The sequence below is a fragment of the Nerophis lumbriciformis genome, linkage group LG15, assembly GCF_033978685.3.
Source record: "Nerophis lumbriciformis linkage group LG15, RoL_Nlum_v2.1, whole genome shotgun sequence".
Classification (NCBI taxonomy): domain Eukaryota; kingdom Metazoa; phylum Chordata; class Actinopteri; order Syngnathiformes; family Syngnathidae; genus Nerophis; species Nerophis lumbriciformis.
In genome coordinates, this window is record NC_084562.2 from 2,811,294 (window position 1) to 2,827,284 (window position 15,991).

Consider the following 15,991-nt stretch of genomic DNA (forward strand, 5'->3'; position numbering starts at 1 on the left):
ATGTGTGTGTTTATAGATGTGTATATGTATATATGTATATGTGTGTATATGTATATGTATGTATAAATATATATATATATATATATATATATATATATATATATATATATATATATATATATATATATTTCTGGGGGTACGCTCTGGGCCTGCCTGTCAGGCGGGGGTCGGCGCCTCAGGCTACTGCATCCAGGCTGCATGTCTGGAGCTCCTGGGTCCCACCGTCTATCCCTTCCGGGTGCCCGTCTTGGTTGGGGCCTGCTGGGTCTAGTCCCCATGTCTATTGTGGTAGCTTGGTGCTGCAAGGTATTCCGAGATGCTGCAAGTCGGCCAGCTGCTGGGGTAGTGACCTTGTGTGTCAGCATGTCTTTGATCTTCTTTTAATTATTTATATATATATATATATATATATATATATATATAATTACTATTATTTATTTATTTATTTATTTTTAAATATATGTTATTATTTTTTTATTTATTTTCCCCTCCCTCAGGGGGGAATTCAACAGGGCGGTTGCTGGTTGTTCCATCTCCATTGGTGGGGTCCCTGTGGGTGGGGTGGGTGGTTCCCGTGGCCCGTGGTGGGTGGTCTTGCGGCGGCCAACTTGGGTGGGGTGGCCTGGGGCGGGCTGCACCATGCTCTCCGGGGGTGGGCTCGTGGGGGCCCTGTTGCTGGTGGGGCGGGGGGTCTTCTCGTCCGGTTGCGGGGGGTCCTGCCTTTCTGCCCGTGTGGGGTGTGGTCTCTCGCTGGCTTGAGGGCTGGCTGTCCCCTGCTTCTCCCGTGCCTTGTCCTCTGCTGGGCGCGTCTGTCTGCGACCTGCTGCTGGCTCTTCCGGGCGGCACGTTGGGCCGGGCTCTGGGGTTCCTGTCGCTGGCCGGCCTGGCTGCGTGGGGCCGGTAGTCCCTGGTTCCCTGGGCGCCACACCTGCTGTTTGTGGGTTGGGCTCTCTGGATGGCTGGGGCCATACGCTGGCTCCCACACACACTGGGAGTCAAATATATTGTACATACAAATACACATATACTCACATACACACCGTTATTCATACATACATAAATACATTCATAGGTACCTACGCTCCCACATACATACACAAATACAGTACATACCTACATACTCAAAGTTCGTACATCGACAAGCACATTCACTGTACAAACATACATATACACATACATGTACATATACATTCACTGTACAAACATACATATACACATACTGTACCGTATTTTTCGGACTATAAGTCACAGTTTTTTTCATAGTTTGGCCGGGGGTGCGACTTATACTCAGGAGCGACTTATGTGTGAAATTATTAACACATTACCGTAAAATATCAAATAATATGATTTAGCTCATTCACGTAAGAGACTAGACGTATAAGATTTCATGGGATTTAGCGATTGGGAGTGACAGATTGTTTGGTAAACGTATAGCATGTTCTATATGTTATAGTTATTTGAATGACTATTACCATAATGTTACGTTAACATACCAGGCACGTTCTTAGTTGGTTATTGATGCGTCATATAACGTACACTTATTCAGCTTGTTGTTCACTATTCTTTATTTATTTTAAATTGCCTTTCAAATGTCTATTCTTGGTGTTGGGTTTTATCAAATAAATTTCCCCAAAAAATGTAACTTTACTCCAGTGCGACTTATATATGTTTTTTTCCTTCTTTATTATGCATTTTCAGCCGGTGCGACTTATACTCCGGTGCGACTTATACTCCGAAAAATACGGTACATATACATACATACACTCATGCACATAATCACGTTTCATCAAACATAAATTAACATTGTTACCCTGGGGTAAACTGGATAACACATGGCACACTGACAAAGCTTAACCTATTGTTACTATAACAATCTACAAGGTTAATATAGGTTGCTTCTCTTTCTTCCCCTCCATTTTTCTGCATTCTTTTGTATCTCTAGTTATCGTTACGTATATGTATTGTTGCATTTGAACAATTACTGTATTGTTGATAATAAAGGTAAATTATTGGTGTTGTTCATTATCAATAGCGCTATTTCTATTGGTTTTTGTATTGCTCCATTTGTAGTGTAATAATGCTCATTGTCATTTCTGTATTATTATTTATTTTGCGAACTGCTTCTTTGCTATCAATTTTACCATCATATTTGTACATATCCTATTTGCTGATGTTGCTCTATTGTTGTTGTTGTTGTTGTTATTGTTGTGTTTGCTGTTGTTGTTTTTATCTCTCTGTCTTATACCCCTCTTGTCTCCACAATTTCCCCCTCTGTGTTCCTTTTTTTCTTTTTTTATCCCCTCCTGCCCCGGCCTGCCTGCACCAAATGATAATATAAATACATTTAATAAGGTCAAATACAAATACGGCAACAAGTATCCTACACTTCTCTTTTGTAAAGTAAATCTGAACAGCCGATATGGGCATCTACATCAACTATATGATTTGCCTGAGAAGCTGGATAGGACAAAAAAGGCTTAATTACAAAGGCTAACACGCACACATTTTTGGGACTTATGCAGATCCCCAAAACACAATTGCAGGTACCAATAGGTAAGAGAAGTTGGTTTTGCATTATCATAGGGCAAAACAAAACGCCAGATAAAACATGTCTTAATAGGTGCCATTTTGGCGTCCTTATACACACACCATAATAATATCCGCATGTTGAAGCACAGTACGTCTGACTACGGTGCTCTGCGTTCAATCAAGTGGTGCGGCTTCGGAGCTTACCAAAGTTGTAGTAAAAATGTTGAAAGTTTTTGAACGTGGTGTGTTATGTTCTATATTCTCAATGAAACATCAACGTTTTGGTCTTGTTTGCTCGAGTATTTTATTGAGCAACAGTCGTCAACCTGCAGTCCACATGTATCCCTCATGTTTGACTGCCATCTACTGGTCACACATATCATTACACCACGTACCTCATACAATTAGTTTGAGGTCAGTAAGCACAACCAGAATTAATACGTATATAAGGCGCATCATGGTATAAGGCGCACAGTAAATTTTTGAGATAATGAATGGATTTTAAGTGCACTTTATAGTCCAAAAAATACGGTAATTAGTCAAGTTTTTGGTGAGCAATCAGAAATTCAAACTGAAAGGAATGAATTATGAATAGAGAGAAATATCTCCTCATTGAAATAATTTTTTGTCATCTGAATTTGCGTCTGTGGCATTGCTTTTACTGCCGATTGGGAAGCGACGTAGCCTGTGAATAAAGTTTTTGGGTAACACCAACCTTTATCGTCACTCATGCCCATGACTGAACACAGAATATAGTACTAACCATGGTCTTTTTGTCAGCTTTCTGAATATGGTAACCAGTGAGCTCACAGTTTCCATCGTCTCTGGGAGGCTTCCAGTCGAGGGCAACGTTGAAGCCCCAGACATCCGTGGCCTTCAGGGCCTCAGGGGGTCCCGGTACATCTACAATAAAACAATTTAAAAGGGTAAGTACTGTGCAAAGTATTGCATGATCTTAGGCCACCGCCAACGTTGTTGTTTTATTGATCCACAGTTGTCTTTTTACACAAACCACTAAATACAGATACAGTTAGCAAGATTACAAGTAAATGAATCCACAGAATTTTGTGGAGCAGTGGCATATGGGAGAAGGAAATTTGATTAAGTTGGCCCCGACAGTGGCCGCAATGAAACCACTAGTTTGTCATTCAGTAGCAAACAGTTTAGTCCTGCCTTGGTGGAGGTCTGTGGTCTCCTAACGGCCATTCTACTTAAAGGGCCCCTCGAACGCTGACAACATTGGCACTTACTTCATAGTTCTGGACCTTAAATTGATGTCTACAGGTACAATCCCCCCCAAAATAAACACAGTACTGATTTTAGGCTTGTTGAATTTCAGCACATTTTTGAATGCCCGCTTTTAGCTTCAAAATGTGGGTGGACCTTCGTCAGCCTGCTGGAGGCCCTTTCATATTGCAAAGTTTGTGTTTTTGCCCAGAATTTTAAGGAATTATCAAATATGTCTGCCAGATGCATTGTTGCACGTTGTAGCAATACAACTGAAGGAAGGGTCAGCCTGCATACATTTCCAAAGGATTTGAGTATGAAGAAAGTATGGACCTCTCCAGTCAAATTGACTCATACAAAATTGGACGTACCAAGCGAGAGAGGTTTAACTTAAAGCTATCTGCGATTTCGAGGAAGAAGGGTTTTGGTCAGAGTTTGAATGGAAAAATTGTAGAAGATTCAAACCAAATGCGATCCCAAAAATCGGGAGCAACCTTGAGAGAAAAAAGACCGAGTCAGAATCTGCGGAAAAACGGAGAAATAAGAGCAAACATGTTGCTACAAAAAAAGAGATAAAGAAGGTAAGGTTTGGTGTTCTCTTCTACTGATGTTTTCCTGAAAATGCTAGGCCATGGTGTCTATGGAAGAGGAGATAGAAGAACAGGGATGTCCGGAAATGGCGATTATTTTATTTATCTTTTTGGCTCATGATGTTAAACATACTAGTTTTGAAGTAATCATGGACCAGGGTGACAAAAGCATGCAATTAAGTGATCAAAATAATAGTTTTACACGCTTTTGTCCACACTGTCTATGTGGGCTAATGGGCTCCAGTTCACACCAAGAGGGGGCGGTGATGGAAAGGGGGCGTTCTAAGTTCATTTAATTATCCATGCATTCATCCATTTTCTACCGCTTATTCCCTTCGGGGTCATGGGGGGTGCTGGAAACTATCTCAGCTACAATCGGGCGGAAGGTGGGGTACACCCTCGACAAGTCGCCACCTCATCACAGGGCCAACACAGATAGACAGACAACATTCACACTCACATTCACACACTAGGGCCAATTTAGTGTTGCCAATCAACGTATCCCCAGGTGCATGTCTTTGGAGGTGGCTACCGATTAATTAAAAAACTAATTGATGTTATGGGAAATGACTACCAGATTCCCATACAAGAGCAAAAAAATACATTAGGAGAACCTGTTAGAGAAATGTTAGGTCACTTGGACGCTATGAGTCCTTTAAATTCATTGTTGCATTGTTAAATAAACACATCATACAGTGTCCTAATAATTTGACTTTGACTGTAAACTAAATGCACATTTAGGTGCTCTATTCTGCTTATTTCATGTTATTTTAAATAAAATCTGCATCCTTCTCCTTTTGGCCAAAAGAGTCATCTACCATAGCCTGCTCCTCCGACCTACTTTGTTTCAATTATCCAGGGGTTAATGGTTAGCTAGCCGCCGCCCACCACCATAACTGAGAATGATTCTGAAGCAAGTCAAAAGGTTCATGCACTAACCCTATGATAAGACACTTCCACAACATGAAGAGCGGGGGTCAGCAATACGCGGCTCTAGAGTCACATGCGGCTTGTTAGCGGCGCTCTGGTGGCTCCATTGAGCTTTTTCGAAAATGTATGGAAATGGAAAAAAAATGGGGTGAAAAATAATTTTTTTGTTGTAATATGGTTTCTGTAGGAGGACAAACACGACACAAACCTTCCTAATTGTTAGAAAGCCCACTGTTTAATATGTTTGTGTGTATGCTTCACTGATGAGAGTATTTGGCGAGTGCCGTTTTGTCCTACTAATTTCAGCGGCCCTTGAACTCACCTTTGTGTGGACTGTGACTCAACAGTTTGTTTACATGTATAACTTTCTCCGACGCTGCCACAGAAAGACATGTTTTATTCCACTCCTTCTTTGTCTCATTTTGTCCACCAAACGTTTTATACTGTGCGTGAATGCGCAAAGGTGAGCTTTGTTGACGTGATTGACTTGTTGGAGTGCTAATCGGGCATATTTGGTCACTGCATGACTGCAAGCTAATCGATGCTAACATGCTATTTAGGCTAGCTGTATGTACATATTGCATCATTATGCCTGGTTTGTAGGTATATTTAATTTCCTTGACTTATGTCCTCTGTGTATCTTGTTTATTTTTCCATGTTTCATGACACATTATCTGTATTTAATATTGGCTGCATTTCTGATAGTTGTTTGTGTGCCATGTTGTTCCAGACCACAGCAAACGTTACGCAGCTTGCAAATATTTTAATGAATCCATTAGAAGAAGAAAGCCTGCCGTTTCCTTTAACTTGGACACACACAACTATACCTCTGGCCATTCTACGACAGTAATTTCCAGGAGTTTTCTCACCCTCTGAGAAGTTTTACTAATGTTGTCCAATATTGTAAAAAAGTGTAGAATAAATATTATATTTCAACATTTCTGTCAACGAAGATTTGCGTCAGCCTGCGACACAAAGTCTTTTTTTTTATAGTAGGCTACTATAACTAATTAGCCACTTACATCATGTGTTGCCATCATTATAACACTTATATAAGTATTTTATTTTTTTGCGGCTCCAGACAGATTTTTAAATTTTCTATTTTTGGTCCAATATGGCTCTTTTAACATTTTGGGTTGCTGACCCCTCGAGTAAGAGTACATTTTCGTCGAATGTAGGATAGGGCAGGGTCTCTTTGTAGCGTTCCTGCTCACCAACAACCTGCAGCATCACTTTGGCCGTATCCTCCACGTTTTCTATCTGCACCTGGAGGTCGTACGTCCCCGAGTGTTGTCGTTCAGTCTTGCGTATAAAGAAGATGGTGTCTGTCTCGCTGTTCCTCACGCTGATGAACGTGGAGTTCAGCGGCTCCCCGTCTTTACTCCACGCAACTTTAGGCCTGGGCTTACCCTGTGTGAAGTAAATGAATACACAAATTATTTATTTACATTTCTTGCCACAATATGTTCATGTATACTTTTTGAACTAGATGAACTTTGTACGCAAATATTCCAAATAGTTTGAATAGATCTGACACTTTGAAGCCAGTTTCTACTGTAGTTTAACAAAACAGTGTAGGGATCGGTATCATTTACTTTTTAACTGATACTTGAACCAAATTGGTACATTTCAAACAGTGCCGGTTCTTAAATGGTGGACAAATTGTTACTTAACCTATGGAAAACGTCATAAAAATAACCATCCGTCCATCCATTTTCTACCGTTTGTTCCTTTCCGGGTCATGGGGGAATGCCTGAGCCTATCCCAGCTGCACTCGGGTGGAAGGCAGGGTACCCGGAGGGAACCCACGCAGTCACGGGGAGAACATGCAAACTCCACACAGAAAGACCCCGAGCCCTGGGATCGAACCCAAGACTTTCTTATTGTGAGGAACACGCACTAACCCCTGTTCGCACCGTGCTGCCATCATAAAAAAAAATAAAAAAAATTAAACAATGTCTTTTTATTTTTAAGGAATTTTGTGACAGGCGAGATTTCAATAGTAATTTAAATACTTCTAAAACAGATACAGTACAGGCCAAAAGTTTGGACACCCTTTCTCATTCACAACACAACTGATGGTCCCAACCCCATTGATAAAGCAAGAAATTCCACTAATCAACACTGATAAGGCACCAAAACCATTTCAGGTGACTACCTCTTAAAGCTCATCGAGAGAATGCCAAGAGTGTGCAAAGCCGTAATCAGAGCAAAGGGTGGCTATTTTGAAGGAACTAGAATATAAAACATGTTTTCAGTTACAAACCCCGTTTCCATATGAGTTGGGAAATTGTGTTAGATGTAAATATAAACGGAATACAATGATTTGCAAATCATTTTCAACCCATATTCAATTGAATGCACTACAAAGACAAGATATTTGATGTTCAAACTCATAAACTTTTTTTTTTTTTTTTGCAAATAATAATTAACTTAGAATTTCATGGCTGCAAAACGTGCCAAAGTAGTTGGGAAAGGGCATGTTCACCACTGTGTTACATGGCCTTTCCTTTTAACAACACTCAGTAAATGTTTGGGAACTGAGGAGACACAATTTTTAAGCTTCTCAGGTGGAATCCCATTCTTGCTTGATGTACAGCTTAAGTTGTTCAACAGTCCGGGGGTCTCCGTTGTGGTATTTTAGGCTTCATAATGCGCCACTCATTTTCAAAGGGACACAGGTCTTGACTACAGGCAGGCCAGTCTAGTACCCGCACTCTTTTACTATGAAGCCACGTTGATGTAACATGTGGCTTGGCATTGCCTTGCTAAAATAAGCAGGGGCGTCCATGGTAACGTTGCTTGGATGGCAACATATGTTGCTCCAAAACCTGTATGTACATTTCAGCATTAATGGCGCCTTCACAGATGTGTAAGTTACCCATGTCTTGGCCACTAATACACCCCCATACCATCACAGATGCTGGCTTTTCAACTTTGCGCCTATAACAATCCGGATGGTTCTTTTCCTCTTTGGTCCGGAGAACACGACGTCCACAGTTTCCAAAAACAATTTGAAATGTGGACTCGTCAGAACACTTTTCCACTTTGTATCAGTCCATCTTAGATGAGCTCAGGCCCAGCGAAGCCGACGGCGTTTCTGGGTGTTGTTGATAAACGGTTTTCGCCTTGCATAGGAGAGTTTTAACTTGCACTTACAGATGTAGCGACCAACTGTAGTTACTGACAGTGGGTTTCTGAAGTGTTCCTGAGCCCATGTGGTGATATCCTTTACACACTGATGTCGCTTGTTGATGCAGTACAGGTCACGGGCTTAGCTGCTTACGTGCAGTGGTTTCTCCAGATTCTCTGAACCCTTTGATGATATTACGGAACGTAGATGGTGAAATCCCTAAATTCCTTGCGATAGCTGGTTGAGAAAGGTTTTTCTTAAACTGTTCAACAATTTGCTCACGCATTTGTTGACAAAGTGGTGACCCTCGCCCCATCCTTGTTTGTGAATGACTGAGCATTTCATGGAATCTACTTTTATACCCAATCATGGCACCCACCTGTTCCCAATGTGCCTGTTCACCTGTGGGATGTTCCAAATAAGTATTTGATGAGCATTCCTCAACTTTATCAGTATTTATTGCCACCTTTCCCAACTTCTTTGTCACGTGTTGCTGGCATCAAATCCTAAAGTTAATTATTATTTGCACAAAACATTTTTTTTATCAGTTTGAACATCAAGTATGTTGTCTTTGTAGCATATTCAACTGAATATGGGTTGAAAATGATTTGCAAATCATTGTATTCCGTTTATATTTACATCTAACACAATTTCCCAACTCATATGGAAACGGGGTTCGTAAATTCAACAATATGAAATATAATCCGTTACGACAACAACGCAGTCGAGTCATAAACATCGCAACAAACACGACTGGACGGGGTTTTGCAGAGGTGTGGACTCGAGTCACATGACTCGGACTCGAGTCAGACTCGAGTCATGAATTTGATGACTTTAGACTCGACTTGACACAATGTAGAGAGACTTGCAACTCGACTTAGACTTTAACATCAATGACTTGTGACTTCACTTGGACTTGAGCCTTTTGACTTGACATGACTTGCTACTTTACCCAAAATCCAAAGCTTAAAAAGTTATTTGGGAGCGCTCCGTTTCTTTCATTTTCTTCGTCTGTGTCGATCAGCGTGTTATTCCTGTCAGCTGGTGTGCTCTCAGTACAACAGCCAATCAAATTTGATCTACGTTGTTTTCATCACACAGCATTCATCCAATCAAATTGCAGAACAACCCATGAACAAGAGTTGTCCAACAACGTGCCAGTGATAAACAATTATGTTAAAGTTGGTTTCGTTCGGGTATAAAAACTACGACTTGGTCAACAAAAAACGAATTGCCGTATGCAAATCACGCAGTTCGAATATTACAGACGGAGACGCAACAACTTCCAACTTCGTTCGACATTTGAAGTTGCACAAAGAAGGGTAAGTTTTGAATGTAAGATAACGTTTATTGGCTAAGTAACGTGACTTTTATTTGCTGTGTAGTTAAATCAGTGAGGCTGCAAACTCACTGCTAACGTTATAATCATAGACATCTTATAAGGGTACGCAGCATGGAGCGCTACTGCCTACTGGCGCAGACGAGACGCGTGGCCGCCATCTTGGAGTGGTGATCTGCTCCACTCTGTGCAATTCATTTGGCAGGAGCAATGAACTGTCAGCGCATTTAATTCATTTTACCTCACTGAATACCACTGATTTTCACACGCTTTTTTCTCATACGTGTAGCTATGATAAAGGACACATGTTTTATTATTCATAGTTTGCTTAACAGTAATAGAATATTCTTATACGCTATAAGTGACCAGATGTCCGAGATCAAAACTGGGAATATAATCCCAGAGGAGGGGGAAAAAACGGTAAGATATTTTGAAGTTGAAGAAACAATATGATTAGTTTATATATACATGCATATATCCTACATAAACAATGTATGAATACATTAGATATCTATATATCTTAGGGACCTATAGACTGTATCTCTGTTGCTGCAGCAGCAGAGAGTTTATTCTGTCTTGACACTTTGTATTGATATTTTCTATTACATTCTTCCCTTAAATGATAATGTTTGCAGTGATTGTTTTATATGTATTTTTTTATGTAAGTCGCTTTGGATAAAAGCGTCTGCCAAATACTTGAACATATATAAACACCTGAAAGTCTTTATATCAGCTAAAACCACCAATCTGTTTCACTGGATTCAGAATAAAACCAAATTCTGTCTTACCCAACAATGTTAGTATTTGAATATTGTTACTTGAAGACTTATTCCTGGTTACAATTATACTGTTAAGAAAGTATTGTCTTATACTTTGCCTAAAATGAGAATGCATCATAATCAGTGGCGGCTGGTGAATTTTGTTTTAGGTGGGGCTGAAAGTTTGTAAAGCAAACCCCTGTAGGGGCGTCATCCTCCCCCAGAAGATTTCTTTGTGATTTTCACATACAAATATTGAAGATCTTTGCTCCTTCTCAACTCTGTGCTAATATTATTTTCACAAAATACAACCAATAGTAAGTTAATGTTAAATCTTACTTGTGAAAAGTAATCCCCCGATTCCTATTTTCAACAGTCCGCTCATTTGAGTAGGAAAACGCTGAACACCATCTTTGTTTTCTACCTGTCAACTGTCAGTTTAGGGTGCTCACCGGCTCCTCATCACCCCTTCAAGATGGCGGCCAAATTGCTCACGTCACAGCAACCAATGCTGCGTCTACTTATAAGATGTCTATGGTTATAACTTCATTGCAAACACGGCAATATGTTGCGTCCACTGCAGTTTGCTACCTTATTCATACTTTTTGTCAAGTGATTTTTTTTAAGCAGGGTTGCATGAGGTACCTACACATAACGTTACGTTAGTCAATGTATCACACACAGTAACGTAACGTTAGTCAATGTATCACACACAGTGACGTAACGTTAGTCAATGTATCACACACAGTAACGTAACGTTAGTCAATGTATCACACACAGTAACGTAACGTTAGTCAATGTATCACACACAGTGACGTAACGTTAGTCAATGTATCACACACAGTAACGTAACGTTAGTCAATGTATCACACACAGTAACGTAACGTTAGTCAATGTATCACACACAGTAACGTAACGTTAGTCAATGTATCACACACAGTAACGTAACGTTAGTCAATGTATCACACACAGTAACATTACGTTAGTCAATGTATCACACACAGTAACATTACGTTAGTCAATGTATCACACACACAGTAACGTAACGTTAGACGGCGGTCAGCAGCACCGCATATTTTAGCCACCTACAAAAGACAAACATAGTCAAATAAAGGTCAGTTAAAATGTATACTATATTAAGAATATGTGTACATATTGCATAGAGCCCTGACATCTAAAAAGTACAACTCTGTTCATTGTTATGTTCATGTATTTGTTATGTTTTTCATGTGTACGCACCCATCAACACACATACAGTATGAGATGAGATCAATGAGATAAGGTAAGAACAGGATAGTGGAACTAGTTACAATGCAATATGCCATGGAAATACAATGTTAACACTTTTGTGCAAATAAGTACAGTTGCACTTGTTTTTTCAAATGTGTTTATTCTGTAAAGGAATGAGTTAAATGTTTAAAATGACTGGTTAATAGTGCTATTTTGAAGTGCAATGTCACCACTATCTTTTTCCCTGCAATTTCAAATGCACTTGTTTTAATAAATAAATACAGCGTTTTAAAAGTATACACAATCTGTGTAAATACACTAGTCTGTGGTTAAAATGACTTGAAAGGACTCGAAACTCAAAATGCAGGACTTGGGACTTGACTTGAGACTTTCCAGTCTTGACTTTGGACTTGACTCGGACTTGCCTGTCTTGACTTGGGACTTGACTCGAGACTTGAGGGCAAAGACTTGAGACTTACTTGTGACTTGCAAAGCAATGACTTGGTCCCACCTCTGGGGTTTTGTAAATGCGTCTCTCTCGCCACGACTGTGATGGCAAAGTGTTGTGTTGCTGTTGTGGCTAGCGCCACTGCAAAATGTGTGTTTAGTGTGAAAAGTTAGAACTGCTGTTGGTGTATATAAAAAGAGTGAAGTGGAGTGAATTATCACTATATAGCACTTTTTGTCTCGTGTCTCAAGGGGCTTTATACATTTAGAAACCCATTATATACATTTAAACTACAATTACACTACTGTGGGTTGCACTGGGAGCAAGGTGGGTGAAGTGTCTTGCCCAAGGACACAATGGCAGTGACTAGATCAGGAACCCTCAAATTGTCGGCAGGGCGTCAGACTACATATTTGGGTATGCAAGATTACTTGCAAGACGTTACCTGCACAATAGCACCTTCAAGGAATTGTTGCAGGTGTTTGTGTCGCAGGAGGGCCTGCAGGGGCGTAGCAAAGCACAACAGGATCGAGGGGCTCAGTCAGCTTCTTTTTTTTTTTTGGTACTCATTTTGGTACCTATACCTGGGTACGTGGCTAAGCGCAGGAATGACACATCCTTCTTTTTCAATCCCTCAGCTAATTGATGTCATTAGGCTAAGCTGTCAAATTATCAATTTAATTGCAATTAATTCATGACAGCAATGTTCAGCCTGTTATGTTTTTGAATCATGTTAATCCACATATTAAGATCTAACTTGTTGCCTTTTTATAAAATCTGGGCTTCTTGTACTTGGATTGGCAGTCATTGCATTACGAGACAATTTCAGTGTAAATGTTGTTGTCAATTGCTTGTTTGGGTCAAGGAGTAACATAAATATGTAAAAATTACAACATTTTTGAATGATTTAAATGGTTATATTTCATAGTTAAGTAACATTTTAGGGAACCGGACAAATGCTATTTTTCTAGTCTTCAAGGCAGTTTATATTAATCTTTTAAATTGTACAAATTAAATATGTAATCAGATCAACGTGCAGAATTTAAAAAAAAAATCAAACATGTATTTTACAGTTATACATGTTATTTCCTTGTCACCTAAAGGGGACCGATTCGCTGGCCCCTATTCATGGATCCATCTTACTATACCTGAAAGGGAATCACAAGGTTGACAGTGTCTCCAACTTTCTTCATTAGAGTCTGGCGGAGATTTCGGGGAAGCCAAATTTTGGGCCGTTCTGTTCAAGGAAAAACAAAAATCACAAAAATCATAAATAAAGGCACATTCCATCCATCCATCCAATTTCTATACCGCTTATTCTCAAATCTAGATTCAGTAGGTCATGTTATTAATATCACTACTACGGATAACATTAACAAAATGTCCTCAAAACAGCCCATTACCTATAATATGGACTTTTTAAACATCAGATCATTGTCTCTCAAAACGTTATTAGTTAATGAGGTCATTAGAGACAACAATCTTAACGCCATTGGTCTCAGCGAAACCTGGCTCCGATTAATTTTCCCCGCTTAACGAGGCATCTCCTTCTAACTATACGAATGCACATATTGCCCGTCCCCTTAAAAGGCGTGGGTCCTGGGCCCTATTCAAACTTTATCAGTGAATTGTCAGAGTTTGTCGCTGATCTAGTGACGCACGCAGATAATATAATTGTAATGGGGGATTTTAATATCCATCTGAATACCCCATCAGACCCTCTGTGCGTGGCGCTCCAGACTATAATTGATAGCTGTGGTCTTACACAAATAATAAATGAACCCACGCATCGCAACGGTAATACGATAGATCTAGGTGTCACCACCTCCAAAGTTATGATACTCCCGTACACTGAAGTAATGTCCGATCATTAACTTATAACATTATGTTCTGACTTGTTCGTGATTTAGGGTTATATAAGTAAACTTTGAATGATTGATTGATTGATACATTTCTCAAATAGGGATGTGTCGATTGATCGACCACTGATCAGCATTTTTGTGAAAAAGTATGCGATCGGCTAATGCGGATTATTAATCATCACCTCCATTGAATTTCTTGCAAGTATTATTATCACTAGAAGACCAGGCTGAACATGTTACACAGAGTAACACCAAGCAGGAGCAGGCAAAAAGGCATAATCATCGCTAGATTTTGTCAGTGTTTAGTTATTGTGTGCTATTGACTATGTTTTGCTCAAACAATTGTATGTAATAAAAGAGAGTAAGTGACTGGTTTAAATATTGTGTTGATACTGTTGAACTGTAAATAGCACTCACCATAAATAAATCCCCAAGAATATAGTGATCGGTATCAGGCGATCTCACCCATGATGTTTGTGTTGGATTCGGCAGGATTAAACCCTGATCAGAACATCCCCAGCATCCACAAATTTGCTTTTCATGAGTCACTTACGCATGATCTCTCTGATGGTGACAGGCTGAGCAAGGGTTGCAGGAGCGCTCGGTCCAGCCATGTTGAACGCCCGCACACGGAACTGCAATTTGTCTCCTGTGGTGAGCTCTCGGATCATCGCTGAGGTCCTGTCGGTCAGACCTTGAATGGCTGGTATCCACTCATCCGCTGGTACAAAAAAATACACAAAGACTCATTATAAGATCAGGCAGTCCATTTTAAGAAAAGGTCCAGCCTCGTTCGCTTATCTAGCAGCAAAGAAACGCCAAACGTGGCTCTCCCAGGTGTTCCCAGGCTTGTTGAAAGACGTGAGGCCTGATCTACTAACGAATTGCCTGTACTAAAACATGTGCAAATTTAATAGCGCACGCAAAGCTAATCGACTAAACTTGTGCACAAAGGATTGTGTTTCTTATGTGAGCAAAATAAGGCGTGCAATCCATTTAGCGTGTATGTCTTCATGTACTGTATGTGTAGATTGCATGCTGATTATCGGAACAATATTGGGAGGAGAAAATGCAAATACAGTATAATCATTAAGCACTTGCAATATGATTCATCAGGACGAAAACTGTTCTGCGGACGCTATTTTGTGTCTCTAAAAAATCTGTGTCCAAACTGGCAGTTACGCACAAATGACTGGGAGAAAGGAGGTGATTGCGCTGAAAGGACATCTGGACACAAAATTAGTTGTCCTTGTCAACATAGTTTGAATTGCCTAAATAAAAAAAATAATAGACATATCATTTATTCAGCAATATCATTTTATACAATTGTATAGCAGCTGGATGACTTAAGGGGCTGATTACAACAAATTCAATTGTGGCATACTGGTGTCTGCTGGTGTCCTTGACTTTCACAAAGTGCATTTTTTTTTTTTTTTTTTAAACATGCCTCAAAACAACAGCTACAAAAACAATGAAGGCACACAGCTTCAGTCCAGAGTATACTAGAGCATACTTGCCAACCTTGGGACCTCCGAATTCGGGAGATGGGGGGGTTGAGGTGGGAGGGGCGGGGTTGAGGTGGGGGGGGGGGGGGGGTGTATATTGTAGCATCCCAGAAGAGTTAGTGCTGCAAGGGATTCTGGGTATTTGTTCTGTTGTGTTTATGTTGTGTTACGGTGTGGATGTTCTCCCCAAATGTGTTTGTCATTCTTGTTTGGTGTGGGTTCACAGTGTGGCGCATATTTGTAACAGTGTTAAAGTTGTTTATACGGCCACCCTCGGTGTGACCTGTATGGCTTTTGTTCAATTAAGCCTTGCATTCACTTATGTGTGTGTAAAAGCCGCATATATAAACCCCGTTTCCATATGAGTTGGGAAATTGTGTTGGATGTAAATATAAACGGAATACAATGATTTGTAAATCCTTTTCAACCCAGATTCAATT

At 40.1% G+C, this 15,991-nt stretch overlaps 1 protein-coding gene across 1 annotated transcript in view; it reads right to left on the reverse strand.

Moving 5' to 3' along the window:
• The window catches only part of LOC133615781 (myosin-binding protein C, cardiac-type-like), a 97,587-nt gene that overhangs the window by 7,758 nt on the left and 73,838 nt on the right, over positions 1-15,991 (reverse strand). The window contains exons 24-27 of the mRNA XM_061974553.1: positions 14,600-14,767; positions 13,333-13,421; positions 6,491-6,686; positions 3,293-3,432 (exon numbers count right to left, since the gene is read on the reverse strand). Of these exons, the coding sequence (XP_061830537.1) occupies positions 3,293-3,432; positions 6,491-6,686; positions 13,333-13,421; positions 14,600-14,767 (593 nt within the window). The remainder of the gene's footprint in view (positions 1-3,292; positions 3,433-6,490; positions 6,687-13,332; positions 13,422-14,599; positions 14,768-15,991) is intronic.